Consider the following 20052-nt stretch of genomic DNA (forward strand, 5'->3'; position numbering starts at 1 on the left):
CTTAAGCATGAGCTTCACTTTTTGCCATTATAGACAGCACAGMTGTTGGAATAAATGCTACAGCCCCACTGAAACACATCTTCCCCTGCAGGAAATGCGGATGAGAAACACCCTGCATTGTCAGGTGGCTTAGCATCCTGCTCTGCTCCTTGCTCTCTGCACCCCAACAGTYTGCTCTCCAACTATCTCAGGGCACTCCTGGGCTGCTCCCTTTTGTAAATCCCTCAGAGATCTAATTTGAGTGTGCTCCAGGCAAACATATAATCCCATAGGCAAGTGGATTGAAACCAGTTTGAGTTTAATTTCAAGGCCATATGAATACAGCCAGACAGATATAGATGGGATGAACTCTGGTGTTTCACTGCACAGGCTGAAAGTCAGAGATCACTTCATSGGTTGGATTCCTTTGACGTGGTCGTTTCAATGTCAGCTGCATGTCTGAACTTTAGGTATGATCAGCATAAATAGGCATGCAATCAAACAACCCCAGGAGCCACACAATAAACATTTTCTTGCAYTGCCCTGTCAGAAGCTGTGCAGTAGAAAGCAAGCAGAGTGAAAGAAAACTAAAGAGGTCAAAATAACTACCAAAGAGCCAGAAGTCTCGTGAGCAGGGTGGACTGAGAGAGTCTACTTGTGAGTCTTCACCAAAGTGGTGAACAGGCCGTCCTCTTTGAGGAGTAAGTTTGAGGCAGTGTCACACTCAACTAGAAAGCCCTCAGAAAGGACTAGGACAAGATTGGCATCCAAGATGTGAGATACRCGATGCTGGAAAAAAGAACAGAAAAACAGGTGGGTGAAGGAAGGATCAGCTGTGAATAAGGAGAGGAAGGATTGAAGCCAGCTCTGTGAGRAAAGCTACAGATTAACGTGTGCTCTTTCACTTGGGACACTGCCTTTGGAAAGGCAAAGCCAAAGGAAAGTGAGATTCCAGCCAGAAGGACAATACAGCATGTAACTGAAGAACAGCAATCTCACCACCAGGATCTTCAGCATTTACACAGCCAAGGACCTTGGAGCACATTGTAAATGAGCTGGGTTAAGTGGTTTGCCTGGCTCARACTACTCACTGACAGTCTTGAAACCAGAGTCCAGGAGGCCTGACTSTAATCTCTAACCGCAGGACTGGATTGCAGACAATTCAAATGAAACAGCTGTTGAAATATGTATTTATCTCCTGGAGAAAACCTGTTTTTTGACCAATGCTGCTGTCACAAGGTGGAAAAATTTTAAATGGYACCCATTACATATGTGTGCATGTGTATATGTAGACATGCATGGATACATGGAAATTTTGGGCACTAGAAATGGCAGGAACACAGGAAAGAACGTCATAAACCCAGCTTTTTTATTCCAAAAGACAGAAAAGATAACCCAACTTGAGAAACCACTCCAAAAATATTTTGAAATCTCAACTCACAAATTTGTGCTGTGATCATAGGCACTATACATACATAGCCTTCAGAGGCAAAATTCAAACCTAGATTCTGATGCAACTTTCATGGTTCAACCCATGTATTTGTTTTTAATTTTTTACTTTTTTGAGAAAAAATTAAAAAATTTTAAAACATTTTATTTTTTTTTTATTTTTTTGAGAATGACTTCAAATTTTGTTGGAGACAGTGAAGATGATGAAGTTCCCTGTAAAGCCTTTAATCAGATCCAAGTGTTTAGTCTGGCCCTCTTGATAGCAAGCCAGCATTTGCTGCAAAATTTTACATGTGTCTGACTTGTTCTGGTATCTGGGAATATTCTGACCTCATGGTTTAGTTCTATTTTCTGATGTTTTTAGTTTTCTATAGTGGTGTTTAACTGGTGAAGGGCAACATTATCTGCCTGAGGAATTAATCAAAAAATAGTCTTTTCTGGCATCAATACTTACCGCTATTGTTACAACAGTGCGGTCGGCGAAGGCAGTCATCACAACCTTCTGCAAGATGTTTTCCTGTCAAAGGAAAAAGCTTACTCCAGTTACTTCATGCTGTTAYATTCCAATTCACATGTTTTCAAGCCTATTCCACACTATCTCTTTCCCAGCAGTGAAATGTCACACCTGTAAAAGCAGGGCTTCTCTAAAGCATCTCATTTYACCTTGAGAGAAACAAAAACACTGCCAGCTTTTTCTGCTACAGAGATCTCATGGCTTCAAGGYTTACACTTAGGGAAGATGCCTTTCTCCTGGCAGATCCATAATTAGCTAATTGCTGTACTCACTGTGGCCATGTCAATAGATGCTGTGGCTTCATCCATGATGAGGATGCTGCTCTTACGGACAAAGGCACGGGCCAGACAGAAGAGCTGCCTTTGGCCTACACTGAAGTTCTCCCCTCCTTCCGTGACCATGGCATCTGTAACAAAACCAGTTYCTGTGAATATTGCTCCCCTGAAATGCTGCCCCAGAGAGCTCTGCTTGTGAACTACTCCASGGCCAAGCAAAATAAATCCCCATAAAAAGCCATTAACCATCATCTTGACTGACCAGTGGAATGGAGTGATACCAAGAAAAGTGAGCACAGCTTCTTGGGAAAGGAGAAGCATTTCACTAAGCAAACAGTTGGCACAAATGTTTAGTAATATCTTAGTAATATGAAATATGCTTTAGATGGAAATAAATATGTGAGTTTCCTTCATGAATTGGATCTGAAATGGTAAGAAAAATGCTCCRTTGGTGTTCTAGACAAGAGCTACAGCACTGTTGGCAGACCTATGTTCAGCTAAAGGAGGTTAAATGGTTCTTTTTTACCTTACTAATTATCCCACTAATCATAGAATCATAGGATATTCTGAATTGGAAGGGGCCCACAAGGATCATCAAAATCCAGCTCCTGGCCATGCACAGGACAGCCCCAAGAATCACACCATGATGCTGAGGTGTTGGAGGATTTTTCCACAGTGCATGGGAAACCAGACTATTCTTCAGCTTTCCAATAAGAACATTCTCTCTAGCATGAAGAGAGAATCTTCATTATGTGCCGTCAACTCCTACATGATGGTCCAGAGTGTCAGATGGGATGGATCAGTTTATCTGTGTGCATTTCCTTGCATGCATGATCCCATTGTTGGCCCATGATCCCACAGATTGGTTCCAACATACCAAGACCTCCTGGCAATGACTTGACCATGTTCTTCAATTGAGCAATCTCCAGAGCTTCCCAGAGTCTGTCATCAGTGCACTTGCATTCAGGATCCAGATTAAAGCTGCAAAGAAAACCACAATAGGATTCTTGTTACCACTGTTGCCTTCAGGGYTTCTCAAATTAACACTTTGGCATTGCGTGCGTCAGCAGACTTCCCTTGGGCAGGCTGTGCAGAGGGATTGGACTGAGCTAGGAGGGTCCCTTGCCTTTYCCATCCTCTCCTTTGCCACAGCTCCCATCACAGGCAGGCTGTGCAATGCTGCCTGCCACCCCATGGCATGCACCTACCGGATGGAGCCGCTGAACAGGATCGGGTCCTGGAGAATGATGGAGAGGCGGGAGCGGAGCGTGTGCAGAGGCAGTTTGCTGATGTCTATCCCRTCGATCACTATCCTCCCTGCACCAAACAACATGCAGGACAAGTGAGGGAATTGCACAAAGCACATGATCCACAGGTAGCAGGCTCTCTGGGCTGGTCTCCAGGTAATGGGACAGTGTGTCTCTGTGAGCTCTCAGTGCTGTCACACAAGGGGAAGGTGAATGTATCCAATGACACAAGCCAGGGATGTCCCAGCTTATCAGTGACACTCCCACCTTGCTCTTTTCCTTTTGCTCCCCTCATCCTTCCTTAAGGGAAATACATGGCTTCCCTGCTATGTGAATAATGATAGCGGAAGGATGATTTATTATGGGTCAGTTACAGCCAAACAGAACAAGAACAAGAGCAACTTATGCTGCTGTGACTTTCTTTGTTCCCCTTGAATTTAGCAGTTGCAGAAGATATTTCCTTTGAGACTGCACAATTTCTTTTGCATTATAGATGTATGTATCTGCAATCCCTTCATCAGAAGCCAAAACTGCTCCAGGAGGAGTGGGGTAGCATTAACTTTGTAACRAGAAGCAGATCAGGAAAACAAAAAGGAAGTCCTGCTCCAACRCATTTTAATTCCATTCACCTACAGTTCAGTTTCATTTGAGTGTGAGGTGCAAATTCCCCACTTAATGTACAGCTATTGTGAGATTACAGGGAGGAGTCGCAATAATCTTCACCTTGTAGTTCATTCCCCAACAAGCAGTTGCTGCAGCAGCTGGGATATTTGGTAAAGAAGGAGGTTTTTTTTTCCATTGCTAGTCACTACTTCAGGTCAATGAATACAYGGATGTCATCTGAAAATCTGATTTATGATGTGCTGTGTGTGGCAGCTGCTGATATCCAGGCAAATAAGATGGGAAAAATGTACAAGAGAAAGTGGATGGCTGTTCCATAAGTAGAAGATGGTGAGAAGAGCAGAAGGAATCTTTTCCCTTGAATCCTCAAATAAAATGGGGGAATGACTGACCCCACTGACTCCCTCTGTCTATGGAAACATCCTCCAGTTCATGGGGAAGGGATGGGCCAGGGCCAACTGGATGAGKATATGGTAAAGGTATTTCCCTTGGACATGTCTGCAGTTTTCATGTGGATTGCTTCACCAGGCAGCTGCACTCCTCCCTGGGATGTACCTAACATGAAGTTCATCAGTTCTGTCTTGCAACAGTGAGAGCTTAACCAGGAACTGGCAAGCACGTGGATATTCAGAGTGGTGCACCCGTGTCCCTTCTGTCATTCCCAATTGTCATGATACTGCTTTTTGGAAGTTGTTCTTTGTGACCCCAATCCAATGGAAGATTTCACCCCACCCAGCTGGACTTCTTCTATTATTGTAGTTTTACACTTTTATTATATGGTCAGAAGAATCACGGTTTTATCTGTAAGGTTCAAAGTCCAATTCTTTTCAGACTTCAAGGAAGTCCAAATCATGTTACAGGAATTCTGTATGAGACATTGGTAATGGCATAAACTTAAGCAATTCCTTTCCTTCACAAATGAGAACATCAGAGTGTGTTAGCAGAAGATGAGGTGTAATAAGGACAGAAAAATTAATATGGCATGTCTGGAAATTAGGAAAATGTGTATTTGAGAGAAGCCAGGATGCTCAAGGAAAAGAAAAGAGGAGAGGAGAAGACCTAAGAGAAAAAGTAAATTTGAGAGGAGCTAGGAAACTGGGAAAGGAGTGAAGGGTGGTCAAGCAAGATGCAAGAGAAATGAGAGCCTGTTTGAACAGAGGGCAAGAGGAGGGAAACACTAAAGAACAAAGCAGCAAAAGTASGGAAATAAAATGGGACAGATACAAATTTAAGGCGATAACAAAGACCTAAGGAACAACATGAATGAAATCKTTGCTCTAGTAAAGTTACTCAAAATCTTGTTATGTAACTTTTATTAGAGTCAGGACCCCACCCAGAAGTGGGCAAACACAGAGGCCAAGTATGGGTCTAGCTGGGAGAGAGATGTGCACAAAGGATAAACAGAGCTTGATTAGAAAAGGCTTAGACATTCCCATTGGGAAAAATCAGGGATACAGAAGAGGCAAACAAAGAAAATACCCAGCAAGAAGACTTAAGTAGAAGGAAACTTCAAGGCTGGCCATAAGGTTAGCAATTATTTCTTTGCAATATTTATATATCGAGGAATTCTGGTTGTTTATCGGAAGCCTGTGACCATAGACATATAAAGGCACAGAACCACAAGAAAAGCAAGTATTAGCTGCATCAGATTCACTGATCCTCCTACATCCTACTGGGCTTTCCCAGGCAAACATTCCATGCACAATGGCTAAATCAGAAACGTGGAAATCTTTGAAACAAAAAGTTGACTTTCCAGTAGCTTTCTGTATTCCTGCAAAAGCACACATATACCTGAATTATGAATACTGAAATAAATGGTATAAATATAGTTCATGCCAATCAGCTGGGGCAGTGAAATGCTGCAGGAGTGAAAACATAGCAACATTTTTCCAACCCTTGACTCAGATTCTGCTGCAGTTGTGGGAAAGTGCAATATTTTTTTTTTTAAATCAAGAGAATGGACTTGTTGAGTTCTAGTTTCTACTCTGCTAATATTTTGACAGCTATAATAAGTTAATYCAGTTATTCTTCAGGGAGACATTGAGACACTCCAGAGAGTTATGTATTTTTTGTCCTATCTATCTCAAAAATTGCATATTGTTTTGTCAGAGCATATGCAAATGCTTAAAAAAATAGAAATATAATCTGTGCACAGCATTCCCTTGAAAAACCAAGTGTGACTCACAATAGGATACTGKACTTTGAAGGATTGGGCATAACAATTCTAATCAAGTGTCTTCTGAGGCAGAAAACCAGGTTATAAACTATCAAAAAGTCTCCTTCTTTTTCTGAGGAAATAAGAGGAAAGCAGAGGAGGAGTGACAATAAATTYCAGTGAAAACTGACCATCAAAAATGTCCACCATTCTGAAGAATGCCAAGGACAGGGAGGACTTCCCACTGCCAGTGCGACCACAAATCCCAACCTGCAAAAAAAAAAGAGGATGTCGCTGACCCACAGAGAAAAGCTGTGCATCACACCTGCAGTTCTTTTGGGAAAGCTGGACTGGATTGTGCTGCTGATGAGTACAAATGTCCTTTCCAATGGTCGGTGGCACACCAGGAGAARCAGAAAACAGCAGAGCGAGCACATTCCCCTTTTCTGCCCCTACACCTCACAAAGACTTGTCCCAGGAACATTTCAGCATTTTGACCTAGATGCCAATGGTACTATGTGCTGAAATATGAGATATTYTTATGTTTTTACGYAGTTCCAGTCTGGTGTCCATATAAGCTCACTCTTCCACAAGGAAGATGGACTTGTAAAGAAATGGTTCATGCAGAAGGAAAATTGGTCCCTGCCAAGAGAAATCTCTTATCAGTGWAAGTTCTTGATCTGTGCTTAGGGACCTCAGGGCGGATTGTAAATGTATGCATCTGCTGCTGCAAGTTGTTATTCTTGCTCTCCTGCCACTTTATAAAGGAAAGCAGAGTAAAGAGGGATCTGCACCAGAGTGAGGATGATGGATACTTGCTTGGCACAGTACCTTTTGTCCTGGTTTGATATAGGCCTTCACATGCTTCAGAACAGGCTTCAGGTTGTTTTCATACCGAACACACAAATTTTCAATCTTGATTTCCCCCTCCTGGGGCCAGTCTTTGGGGACTTGAGAGGGATCTGAAACAGTTACATAAAAACAAACTGAAATGAATGCTGCTGGAGCGTCACCTTTTGTGACAGTCCCCTTTCCCCTCTCTTCTGCCTGGGCACCTTCCTGAAAAAAAGCAGCCCCAGTTCCCTGCCAAGGGAAGGCTGATCTGGGAAGTGCCAGGCAGGCTTCCAGATCTCCACACGTGGGAGAGAGGGCAGACACTAAAGTGTGTCTTGGCACTGGAACAGGGAGACACCAAACGAGCAGAGAACATGGTGTCAGGGCAGTGCTGGTGTGGCCTTGGGTCGGTGACCGGCACAGGAAGGGCAGCGTGAGGAAGGAAGTTGTTACTGCCAGTGCGAGCTGTTGACATTATCACAGCTCTTATTTCATCCTGATGTGCAAATACGTAGAAGGTTTTGTCCCTGGACTAAGGAGCCTGGCTTTCCAGAGAAGCTTGTTGGCCTGTGAGCCTTTTCTTGCACTTYCTCCACTTCTAAAATACCAATCAAAGCAAATTTGAAGTGTGTGGAGCACAAATTCCAATGTGCAGTTCAGAGAAGAGTTGCTGAGGTCTGATTGCCAACATGGCCCTATGCTGTAGTCCCCATTTGCTACAAAGATCAGAGATTTTGAAGCATGTGACTGAAGGTSCATTTCAAAGTTTTATCCTTATTTTTTTTTTCTGAATGGCTCACCTGGATGTTTGGCTCATCTCATCTGTAACTGGCATTTTCTGACTGTACTACAGGGTCATGCTCTGTCTCCCTGGCATTTGATAGGAATATTTTTTTCAGGTTAAGAAACGTGAGCTGCTTTTAGCTGTCCTTGTCATTCACGCCAGTGGCAGTTCCTGCACCTCAATGAGAACAGATTTGGGCCAGAGAGGTGTGTACATTTTGCGTGAACAASTCTACCATCCTTTCACTGTACCATATGAAGCCCCAAAAAGATTTGAGTGCAATACCCAGGTATCCTTCGTAGTTCTCCGACTCCATGTTCAGGAAGCTGTGTACTTTTTTYACTGCCCCCATCTGCACCTCCAGATCAGCCAGATTCCTCACTACCCAGTTCAGATAGTTGGTTATCTGCATCACAAAATGAAAACAAGGACAGGGTTCAGCATTCTTTCTGTTCTTCTACCCATTTGCAAACAAAGATTGGATACATTTATGAAAATCCTTGGCCTGACTCAGAACCATGTATCTCTTTTTAACATTACAGAGTTCAAGACTCAGTGCAACAACATCAAATCCAAAAGAGGCCAGTCATACTCCAAAACAATTAGCCCTAAGAACGTAATTTAGTGCTTGGCATTCTCAACCTCGTTTTTTGAAGGAGAAGTATGGAAAAGTTGTAGCTAAATTCTGTCTGATTGAGGGAATCTCATGTTCTCAGCATCTAATAATCAGCACTGAAAGTTGCCTTCTTCAAGCACACAAACACAGAAAAGAACCAAAATTGGAAGTGCTGTTCAGAAAAAAATTCAATTTTATATATACTAATCTTTTAAAAATTGGAAGATTAAGAAATTTCACTATTTCCAAATATATTGAAAAGATTTGATGATCTTTTMATTTCTGTCTCTGCCTGTGTATTTTTAGATAATCTGTTTCTCTCTGTGGAAAATATAAGAAGTTTTTAGCATAGAGATACATGAGGGGGAAAAAAGTGCTATCAGTTCAGCAGTATTTCTTTTCTGTTTTCTATTCTCATTTGTAATGAAAAGGATTTGATCAATAGTAAAATCAATACTAAAGGTATTACTTTTAGTGGTTAATAGTTGATAATTAGTTCTCCAACAATATTCAGTAGCTTAGACAAACTGTTTTCTAGGCAGGACTTATTTAAGGCTGAAAAGTGGAAATCTATTTCTTAAGTCTTTAGGTGCTTATATAAAAAGGAAAAACTGATCTTATTAGAAACAGTTGAATGCCAAGAACCTTTAAAAATTGAGATATTTTATGTACCTGAATAAAGGTTTAGAAACCTAACACAATAAAAACACCTTGTACACAAACATATTCAGAGAAAGTCTTTGCCATTTTTTTCGGTGGGTGCCAAATAAGAACTTTATTAAGAATAAATCACTCAGTTTCACTTCTTTCCCACTAACTTAATAACGATGAAATCGGCAAACAATAAATAATTTTTGTTGAAATTCAGCAAAAATTGTTGGTGATTTAGAAGACTTGGCTGCTTGCTCTGTCCTTAAGAGAGAGTTCTTGATGGGATAGTCTCTCTTTGGCTGCTTAGAAACCTGCTCATTTGGTGTCCAGCTTTTGAGTTAGGAAATTACAGAAACAGGGTAAGTTTGCAGATAAGCAAAACACTCTGCAGAGCTGCTGCTGTTATAGAGCTGGCAGRTTTGATAACACAGCCTGGCACCCAGAAATCTCTGCCCACTACCTCAGTCTTCATCACAGTTGCGCAAGGAGTTGGCAGTGTTTATGGAAGAGAGGAGAACAAGCTCAGCATGTCTACTGCAAACACAACCTTGGTACAAACAGTTTCCTCTCATCCAAGTCCAAATATCCTCCCTCTCTTAGCTCCAAAGAGAAATGATACAAAAATCGGTGTCAGGGGACACAGGTAATGATCCAACTGCCTTCAAAAGCTCATCAGAGTTATTGTGGGGCAGGAGAGACACAGGTGATCACTTGGTGGCTRCAGCTCTTCTGCCCCTGCTGTGCCACGCTTCAGCACATGCCTGTTTTACACTAATGAACTGCTTGCACACACAGGCTAAAAACAAAGGTGCCAAAGATGATGCAGACATCCTGGCACTTCCAGATCTCYGCTAATGAAGAGGGATTACCAGGAATGTTTTCGGAGCAAAGCTGAAGCYCTGGGACTGATTTTCAGTTGTTGACAGATTCTCACAGTGCTGCAATAGCAGCACAGAGGGGATCTAAGGCCACCCTAAGGCAGCTGCTGAGGACTTTCTGCTGTAGCCACGGGCTCACCAGCATTTATGTGCAAAGCYTGATCTCAGAGTTAGACCTTTATCCCTCCCTCACGGCAGTGCTTCAAAGTAGCCAGATTTTTGCCATGCCAGCCATGGTTTCAGAAGCTCTTCCTGCCACTACCATCATCCTGTTTTTTGCCCACTCTTGCATTAAGTCAGTGATATTTTGTCCCCATTCTCGTGGTTAATTCAGTAGTATTTGTACTCTCTGTGGTGATTATCATTCACTGTGTGCTCTTGGTGAACTCTCAGCCTCTCTTGCAGCCAGATGCACTAAAATCCTGTTCCTTCTCCTCACTGCTAGTSAAAGTGGCAAAATGAATCAACTACTGGGCCACCAAACCTTGTCACTCCTAACTCCATCTCCTCTGCTTTCCTACTGCTACCTGGCACAATGAACTATGCCCAGAAAGGTCCCAATCCCCAAATCCATTCAGAATCACGTGGACAATGTTGAGCATCTGAGTAGTTTCCCTCCAGAGGCAAAACTGATATTTCTGTTTCTTCAGCAATTRTTTTGTTTGGTCTTTGGTTAAAGATTACCCAGATGATGACAATCTGTATTTCCTGGCAGGTTTTGCCATGTAGAGGCAGAAYCAGGGCTGTGTTATACAAAGCAGAGTGCACAGCAGGTCCTCTTACGCATTTTTAATTTTCCTGCTCCGCTTGGGAGCACACAGGGCCTGGGAATGGTTGTGTTTTTTTAATTGGCTCATAAAACCTGAAGCAAATCCAAGCTGCCCTGAACTCTCTCAACTTTGGCTCAAATCCATTATTTGCAGGATTTTTTTTTCAAGATTAAGAGAGCTGGGAGATGACCGTGTATCCATAAAAATAATACAAAATTCATTTGTTGGTGTGGAAGTTCTTACACTTGGCCTTGGCACGTACCGTCAGAGCATAAAGGAGACCCAGCCCCACGAACCCCGAGGTTGGCCCTTCAGTGATGGAAGTGACAGCAGCTGTCAGGACAATACAAGCACCCAGGTAATCCTGGAATGAGAGTCAGGGGGACAAAAAAAGGAAAAAATGTAGCAACAAGAATAATGTTTAGTTGCAGAGCAGTTTTGCATTACCARGAATTATTTATATAATGACACCTAGCCCATAATTTTGTTTTGGGTTTTTTCCTGGCAAAGGTCACGGGATTGTGGTGCCCAACCTGAAACACTGAAAGCAATCTACTGAACACAAGTGAAACAGGCCAGTAATTACTCCAAATCCATTTGGGTTAGGGTATCCCTTTGTGGCCACCCCAAAATTAGCAGAGATCAAAAATCTAACAAGCGTATTAAAAAAAAAAAATCATGAGAATGATGTAACAATGATACTCCTAATTGCTACCACTAAAGCAAATTAATTCYACTCTCTTCAGTTCAGTCCCCTTCAAGTCTTCTCAAACATGGGTTTGCCTTCTCAAGAAAAGGAAGTATCACAGAAAAAATCTATGAAGGCTTTTGGTGGAATTTTTGCATGTCCTGCACATGTTTTATTGGCAGAAACTTTGCAGGAGCTGGAACCCATTTTCTTGATGTCTRTCTCAGTTTTAAAGTGTTTGCCACATGTCATCTTATGGAGTCAAGGTGCTGATTAATGGGATGTAGTTGGTAATCCCCCTCTCCCACTGCTGCCTGCATCATATTTACTTTGGATCACATTTTCATTGATTTTTCTCTTTCTGTCTGATAATATCCTGCCTGGAATCTTTCCTTCTGAGGTTTGAGATGAGAACTGACTAGTTCATCTGTCTGTAAAATGTGTTGATGAGCAGAAAACAGACACAAAATTAAGTGGGGTGGGGRGGATGTGGATTTAAATTGACAGAGAGCAGGCCCTGGCACAGGTTGCCCAGAGAAGCTGTGGCTGCCCCATCCATGGCAGTGTCCCAGGCCAGGCTGGATGGGGCTCTGARCAMCCTGGGATAGTGGAAGGTGTCCCTGCCCATGGCAGGGGATGGGAGTAGATGGCCTTCAAGGTCTGTCCCACCCCAAACCATTCTGGGATTCTGGGATTCTGTGACTGACACTGATGGAGGACTAGAAGCAAAATACCCKGGAGTTTCCATCAGCAGCTAGGACCAGACTTAACAGCTGCCATTAAATCCTACATACTTTTTTGGTCATCTTAGTACCACTGTGCCATTAGGCAGAGCTAAATGAACAATTCCTTGGCAAGATCACAGTATTTCTAATGCTACAGATGATGCACGAAGGCATATTCCTGAACCAAATTCATTCCTCATGTAAGCAAGCCTAAGACTGTGAGACATTAACAGGCTTATTCCACGATTGGCTATTGCTCTGTTATTTATCTGTCTTAGGTTTGGAAACAATTTCAGTTTGATGTTGGATGCTGTGAGAAGCCAAAAGCTTCATGCACAAGGGAAAGCTTTGCCATCATTAGGAAATGGAGAATAACTTTGTTGCTCCAGCAGCATACCAGGAGAAGAAGGTGAGTATACAGCCTTTGATGCGAGGATTAATCATGCCTGTTGCTATTTATGTCCAGCAGAATCAGGCCACTGCTCTGTTTATTCACTGCTCTTTCTGTTTCAGATGAATATGGGAATCACAGTTACTCTGCTTGCCTCTTCCTGTCCTGCAGATCAGCTAAATCCYGCATGTGCTGCCCCAGGAGAGCCCCCACAAAAACCAGAAGCCTGTGTCACTGTCAGTGGCTGCATTRTGCCCTGCTGTCATTTTCTTTCTGGAGTCTAGTTTTTCAATATTTCATAGTATCAAACAATAAAACCACAAACAATGTGGCCTTGCAAGGGTTTAGCTTACAGCTGTGGGATTAAACCTGCTGCTGGAGAGATACTTCTAGACCTGGAAGATCAGTGTGCCTAAAACAGCCCTGGCAGAAGGATGGCACAGTTCACAAAAYGACTAAAAAGCCACGTTCTGCACACTGAAAGCAGCTCCTGCTGCATCAGGTCTGCGGTTGCTGCACAGTAGTAGAGAAAGCCTTGTTTGAAGTTACRTAAATGTTTGTTCTTGCACTCTCTGCAGACACTAGACAGCACAGCAGCAGAAGATGAGGCAGACTTGTATTTTCTTACTCCTGGCCAAGAAAGCTGAAAAACCCTCTGGGTTTAACATAACAATCCCGATCTATTTTAAGGAAYTGTGTGTATAATCTCCTCGCAAGATTAATACTCGTTATTATCTTCCCTGCATCAGGCAAAGTCTMTGTTTGCTTCCAAGGTTTCAAAACTATGGCTGGGACAAAACTGAACGTACCGTCCTGACCTCCAGCCATCTGTTGGCAGCTGACAGAAATAAGTAGGCAATGTTGTTCGTGTCCGTCAGCTCCAGCATGCGTTGTTTAAATCTGGCTTCGTGCCTGCCGAGACCAAAGTTGTTACATTACAACACATTGCACACTCACACACAAAAGGGTGAAGCATTAACTCTGCTYTGCCTCCCCTCTCCCCAGCCCAAAACTTTTTGCTCTTCTGTTTTTGCCAAAGTTTGGGTTAAAAGCTCTTCCCTGAGAGCCCCTATCCGCTGCTGCAGCTCCCCATAGCCAGAGCAACACATGGAATGGGGAGGGATTTGTTTGACAAACAATTGTAGTGCACCAGGGTTTGGATCAGAGCCTTCCCCCTCAAAGGGACTGCAGTGCCAGGCTGCTGGGACASATTTTGTTTCCCAGAGCTGATCCAYTTTTTGTAGCTGTGGGTTGTGGCYGCTCTCCACTCCTCCCACAGGTGAGTGCTGCTGTGGCCCCTCAGCTCTTCCTCACAATCCACCAACAAGGGCAGAGGGCTCACCTGTCAGCTTAAATCTGATTTCAGAAGTTTCCTGGCCAGCTGCAAGGCTCTTCAACASGGGTGACATCCCTAAAATTTCAGCTAATGGACATTTGAGAGATCTGTAGATCAAACCTCTCAGCTACTCATCTCAGCTGTTTTCTCAGCCAGTCACACTTTGCCTGAACAACTCAGAGACCGAAAAAAGGAAGAGATATAGATCCTCTCTAAATCACCCTTGAATGACCCCTAAAATGAGTGGTGTTACCACTGTCACTTGTTCATCTGTCCCCCATACAATGCCCATCACATTTAGAAACCACTGCAAGGGTGCCAGAGCACTGAAGAGCCAAGGTACATTTTGGGAGGGGAGGGAAAAATCTCTATTGGTGCTAGTGTATTAAATTCATGGTGCCTTGCAAACTCAGGTTTGAGTTTGGAAGAAGCTAGGAAACTAYCTTCTTCCATATTCTATTGTCTGCTGAACACTCTCACTTGCATAAACCAGCTGAACTTCAGTCAGCAGCTCATKGTCTATTTCAAATTCCATTTTAAAGTCTTAGGGCCCTGCTGCGAAGCACCTGTACCCCTTGTTCTTCCAGAAACTTCCTTTCCCCCCCCCCCCCCTTCTATTTCCTGGTGATATTTAATTTCCCCCTGCACAGCTGGTAAACATGGCAAGCAACCTCCCCAGAGTTACTGGTAACATTAATGATGCAGGGAGGAGCAGGGATGCACTGGCTATTTTGCTCATCTGCCTTCCTGGCAGCAAAACTCCTGTCCTCCTAATGGAAAATCTGACATGCTCAGTCTGTGTTTTCATCCATGTTCAGCTCATCTTCTGGGTGCTTTTAGATTTCTATCCTGTCAGATGACGAACAGCAAAGGTCACTGAGATTGTTCTCCGATCCAACTGTACTACTTTGTGGTAAGTTATGTGAGGAGATGCTCTATTTTATCCTGGAACATTCTGAACCTACACTGCAGAGAATGACTAACAGGACTATCAGTAAATGTGAACTTGCAGACAAAAAGTGCTGGAGATTTCAGCTCTGGTGGGCAGTGGAGCCCAGGCAGAGAAATGAAATAGCTTCAATTAGTACYAGAGATCCTGAAAGACTGAAGTGGTGGTTGTGGTGCTCTCAGGTTGCCTTTTGCTTTCTGCCRTCCAAGCCCACATTGCCTTTCCGGGAGGCAAAAAAGAGTTGAACCACTCAAGAAGTGCTAAGCTCCCTCATCTTTCTCAGGAGATAATGTGATGMAAGGCCACTCTAACCTCTCAAGAAGTACTCAGCATACATCAACATCAGTCCTTAATGACGACTTCATGTTTCAATACATCATTCTGTTGATAAAGCTTGTTAAGGCATTTCCTGTTGACCACTGGCTTGCATCTCTTCAACACAAAGTTTTTGTTTGTCCTTCCACAGGCCTTACTGCAACAGTCTGTGCTAATAGCTGAGGTCCTAAAGCTTAGCTTGATGTGACAAAACATTCTCAAGCTGATCAAATAGGTGTGGAAATGGCAGTGCAGTGGGATCTGCTCGGGTTTGAAATTCTAGAGCAGAATGGATGCAAGCTGCATTCTTGGGAAAACACCTCAAGCTGGCACTTTGACAGTCATGACAACCATAATGGAGTGAACATAGGAGTGAGTTTGTCCTATTTTGTATGTAAGTAGAGGGAAAATATATGCATGGAAAGTGGGCAATACTCTGAGCCTTACAGAATTTATTTTAAAGTTTTGATTAACAGATAGATTTTACAACATTAAGATCAAGTTCGGTTCTGCTGCAGTTTTCTTGGAAAGTSCCTCAAGCTGCACACTGACTTTCAGTTGGAGAGTGCCATATTGGTGTTTCTGTGCTTGGGAAGTGGGTAAGGCACAGAACTGGTTCAGAGGGACCTCARTATAGCAGGGGGTTTGAAGGGGCTGTGCCTGTGCCTGCTCAGCAAAAGAGAGATCCCTGCTGTCCAGGTTAAAGGCATGGTTAAAATGGACTCGTTAAAAGTTTAAATATCATACCCTGAAAATGYAGTCATCTTTAACTCGGTGGAGCACCAATACATGTGTTACTGAAACTATCCAAAATGTTTTAGAGACATGGCAAAACAACAGGAAAACAAAACCTCTTCTCTTTTTTTGAGAGAGCTTAAGAAAGCTCATCAAATTCAACAGTTTGCCCTCAGACATGCTCCAAGGCAGCTGCACAGGCCAGCCCAACCCCCAAGCCTCCCTCCAATAATTTATTTTACAGATTTTACCCGAATGCTCTGATGGTGGTAAGGCCTTCAGCTGTCTCAGAGAAGTGACAGAGCAAAGGGAGCTGGGTGCTGTCATCAAGTTCCTGGAGGTCCCTGGCAGCACAAAACACAACAGACACCCATTACAATGTAAATATTTTGTCTGTAGAAATTTTGCTGCATAGCAGACAAGAATAAACATTTTATGTATTGCACATATTCTTTTCAGGAATGCACAAAGTAATATTTCTATTGTATAGAGAGACACAGGAGTGGGAATGTCACGTTCCTTTTTTCTTGCCACAGGAGTCTTTGAATCATCCCCCTGCTGTCTTATCCATCTACTTTTGGTCACTTTAGAATAAAAATCTGCTGTCCATTTTAGACAGATCCTAGTTACCTTTTATTCTCATACATTCAGATTTATTAATAAAATTAACTTAAATTTAGAACCCTTTGTGACTCTTAAGKCAGGTATATAACAGGGTCGAAGTATCAGTAAGTTTGTACATTTTATGGCATCTGTAACAGCCGGCCTAACAAAAAAACCCTGTCTTTCCACGAAAATCTTGCCTCATTTTCCATATCTGGAAGTACCACAACATGCTGAAAGTAAAATATAACAGACGATAGCAGATCTTCTCTTTGTACTGTTAACATTGGTTGTAACAGAGACAGCATTGACAGAGAAATAATATGAAAGATAAATTTCCTTAATTACTCAGCAATGGCACTGCCAAGACCTGTATGGAACAACAACATTTAAATCCAAAAAGTTCCAGTCTTCTGAAACAGGAATGCTTTCCAAACCACAGAAAAAAAAAATACATCTTTCTGTAACAGTCTTCCATTGGCATAGCAGCCAGTTGTACAAACAGAAGAGAGTCCAGATCATTAGAGATTAAAACTCGTTATCAAATTCCTATTAAGTTTGCACACTGTATAATATAGGCCAGGAGAAACAACTGCTCAATGATGCTGAATGTTGTAGTGCATAGAACTGAATATGCTGATGATGTTTTGATGATAAACATCTTTCAAATTTATGGTGGAAAATACTCAGAAGTTTTTGAAAGATGTAATGGAAAATACAACAAAGAATCATAGTGCTGCAAGAAATACTGTAAATATTTGCATTTCTAAAAATTAGTGAGGTTTATATGCCTGCAAAGGACTGCAATCAAATAAGTTATAAATACTGGTTGAAGCTATTCCTTCATCCTAAATTTYCAAAGACTAATTTTTAGGAAAATAAACTGGATGTTTTAATCTCTATTGTGCCTCGAAAGAACACAAGTCGACCCTGAATGCCTCACAAGTGATTTTAAAGAGTTTAATTAAACAGAATAATTTAAGAGTGAAAACCAGCTCTCCTGATCCTTCAGCCACCTTGAGACCTGGTGTACTGCCACATACAGCTTCAGTATGGACCTTTGCAGTTTAGAGGCTTGGCAAGAACAAGGTGTTTGAAAAATCTCAGGGAAGTTAAGCAAATTATTTCAGATTTAAACWTTTCTGGTTTGTGAATTCTGATTACAAAGTTTGCTTATAAATAAATCTTCTTGGAAAATTCTGGCTGATAACAAAAGAGCAATGAATTTAAGAAAAAAGCTTCAAATGGCTTGCTGAAGTTGTTTTACTAAATTGTAGAATGAATTTAACACTAGAAGTGTGACACTCCTGTTGCTGAAAAATTGTACTCTTTACACCCAGCCAGATCACCCTGAATATGAAACACTGTGCAGTGGAAATTACTTTCTKTGGAGCTTCTTTCCCCAATATGAAGGACAAGCCATGAATGATGTTAATCCAGGAAGTAATTTTCCTATTCTCCTATTCTCTACCAACCCTCAAAAGGGCAAAGAGGAGCTTTGACCAGATGCTCAATTGATTAACAAACTTCATGCTCATCTGATTCTAGAGCCAAAAAAATTGATGCAATTGGTGTTACTTCCCCAAATACTCCATTTGTAGACAGTTAGAAATATCCTCCAATGCATGTCTCAAACTCATGGCTCAGGGTCAAAGCAGGATGCCACAGCCATTTCCCCCATGTACTGGCTCCTGCAACCTCACATTCCATCACACTCATTACCTGCAATATTTTACGGAGGAAACTTTAAGGACAGCTCTTGAATACGTACTTGGAAGCGACCCTGAAGTATTTCTGGATGAAATAAAATGCTATGCCCAGAGGCACAAGGGCCACAAGGAACCATGGAGTGGCRTAGGAGATCATCCCAATGGCTGACAGGCAGAGCAAGGTGGAGCGGGTCAGAGACTCCAGMGTGGGAGGGATGTGCTGGAGAGAAATGAAAAACATCCATGAGGGAAAAATCCCTGGTAGTACCACTAAAAGCCCTTTCCTAGAGAGGGCTGCAGGAAMAGTGGAATGATACCACTGTGCACTTGTTTATATTCTCCTAATATCAGGAGCTTTTATGTTTCTGTGTGTCTCATAACTAAATGTACAGAGATTTACGGTGTTTTTTTTTAATAAAGGCCAGAGTTTCAAAGATCATGGGGAAATAGGAGTCATTTCCACCTCATTTATGTAACAGGCAAGGAAGAGAAAATTGTTCTTGATGTCCTACAGATCAGAGAAATAGAATGCTCTATCTCAAAGCCTCATAATTTTCCTTCCACATTTGCATCAATTACATTCAGGATTATTGTTCATCCAAGAATTTTAATGCACAGCCCCAGGGAAAGCAGCCCTTCCCCTCCCTGAATGCTCTAAATCCACATATGCAGCAGCCAGGGTAGAACATTTGTTTGTCACATCTACTCCCAGATATTCAAAGTTGTTATATGCTACTCTTTTTCCTACTCTGTTTTGAGCCCAAAATCTGATGTTTTCTTAATCCAGATCTTCCAACARAAGCAACCAGTCTGCATATGAAGAAATTCAGAGCCATCATGTCCCACTATGTTTACTTTAATGATTTCCTGCCCTCATTACTACAAAYGAGTGTACTTTTTACTTTGAGTGTCCTTATTATCATTCCCAGAGCCTGGTTTTCCTATGCCTTCCTCKACTGATTATTTTAATACATCGTTTTATTCAGTAACTAAGTGAAAATTTGCAGAGCCAAGGTAATGAAACAGAAGATATTGATACATCTACCTGATCAATGATATTTGTATCAGCAGAGAAGCGATTTAGAATCAGACCCAGTGGAGTCATATCGAAGAACCTGTTAGACAAATTAAAACTCAAAAGTTACCCATAAAGGATTTCCAGTTTTGGTTTAAAAGTCCAGTCAGACAGAACACAGAGCTGTGTACAGCCATTTTCTAAAGCCAAGCAGTAAATATGAATAACATACCAGCTCATCTTATCTTCATCCTGACTGTCTAAATGCTTCTTTTGGCATTTTCCCCTGAAAAAAATTTGTCTYCTCTTCCAAAAACCTGCGGTCTCGTGTCCTGTTCTTTCTTTCTTGCTCCATCAGAATTTAAGATCCCTTGCAAAGATCACAGCCTGTCCCTGGCTGCTACTCAGCTTCCTTCTAATGGGCACCAACCCCAGATGTTTCATGGAAGCACTGTGATAGCTTTATTCGTCATTCAGGCATCCTTTTGGCCATCCTACTGCCTGTGAGACCCTGGGTATTGTGAACACCAGAAGCCCTGGTGTCCACATGGTTTGACTCCATGACCATTGCTCAGCGCTGGAACTTGGTGTCCTGGAGCCTGAACTGCCCTCAGAGCTCTCCTTGACCCCCCAGCCTTGAAGGGCTTCCAGCTTTCTGACACATTTCAACCAGATGAAAAACAAGGGCAAAATTTCACCTGTTCCCTCATGGAATGTTTCCCCACCATGATTACCTCACTAATTATTTTCACTTTTTGAGGCCTTGAAGAAAAACAGGTCTGATACAAGAGCTTTTCATAGGAGCACYCTTGC

The 20052-nt window shown here is 42.3% G+C and overlaps 1 protein-coding gene and 1 long non-coding RNA gene across 2 annotated transcripts in view; one reads left to right on the forward strand and one right to left on the reverse strand.

The window, feature by feature from the left end:
* ABCC9 (ATP binding cassette subfamily C member 9) overlaps window positions 1-20052 on the reverse strand; it is a 70682-nt gene that overhangs the window by 2219 nt on the left and 48411 nt on the right. The window contains exons 30-41 of the mRNA XM_057370540.1: window positions 19270-19339; window positions 18287-18444; window positions 16164-16256; window positions 13387-13489; window positions 11036-11137; window positions 8144-8264; window positions 7072-7202; window positions 6432-6510; window positions 3426-3534; window positions 3095-3198; window positions 2215-2348; window positions 1883-1945 (exon numbers count right to left, since the gene is read on the reverse strand). Of these exons, the coding sequence (XP_057226523.1) occupies window positions 1883-1945; window positions 2215-2348; window positions 3095-3198; window positions 3426-3534; window positions 6432-6510; window positions 7072-7202; window positions 8144-8264; window positions 11036-11137; window positions 13387-13489; window positions 16164-16256; window positions 18287-18444; window positions 19270-19339 (1267 nt within the window). The remainder of the gene's footprint in view (window positions 1-1882; window positions 1946-2214; window positions 2349-3094; window positions 3199-3425; window positions 3535-6431; window positions 6511-7071; window positions 7203-8143; window positions 8265-11035; window positions 11138-13386; window positions 13490-16163; window positions 16257-18286; window positions 18445-19269; window positions 19340-20052) is intronic.
* On the forward strand, window positions 11071-12970 carry LOC130576132 (uncharacterized). Its single transcript, XR_008965640.1, has 3 exons — window positions 11071-11131; window positions 12465-12595; window positions 12700-12970. It is a non-coding gene; the product is annotated as an uncharacterized LOC130576132 (long non-coding RNA).

Source organism: Malurus melanocephalus, unplaced genomic scaffold, assembly GCF_030028575.1.
Source record: "Malurus melanocephalus ecotype Western Australia unplaced genomic scaffold, MMel_1.1 scaffold_128, whole genome shotgun sequence".
Lineage (NCBI taxonomy): Eukaryota > Metazoa > Chordata > Aves > Passeriformes > Maluridae > Malurus > Malurus melanocephalus.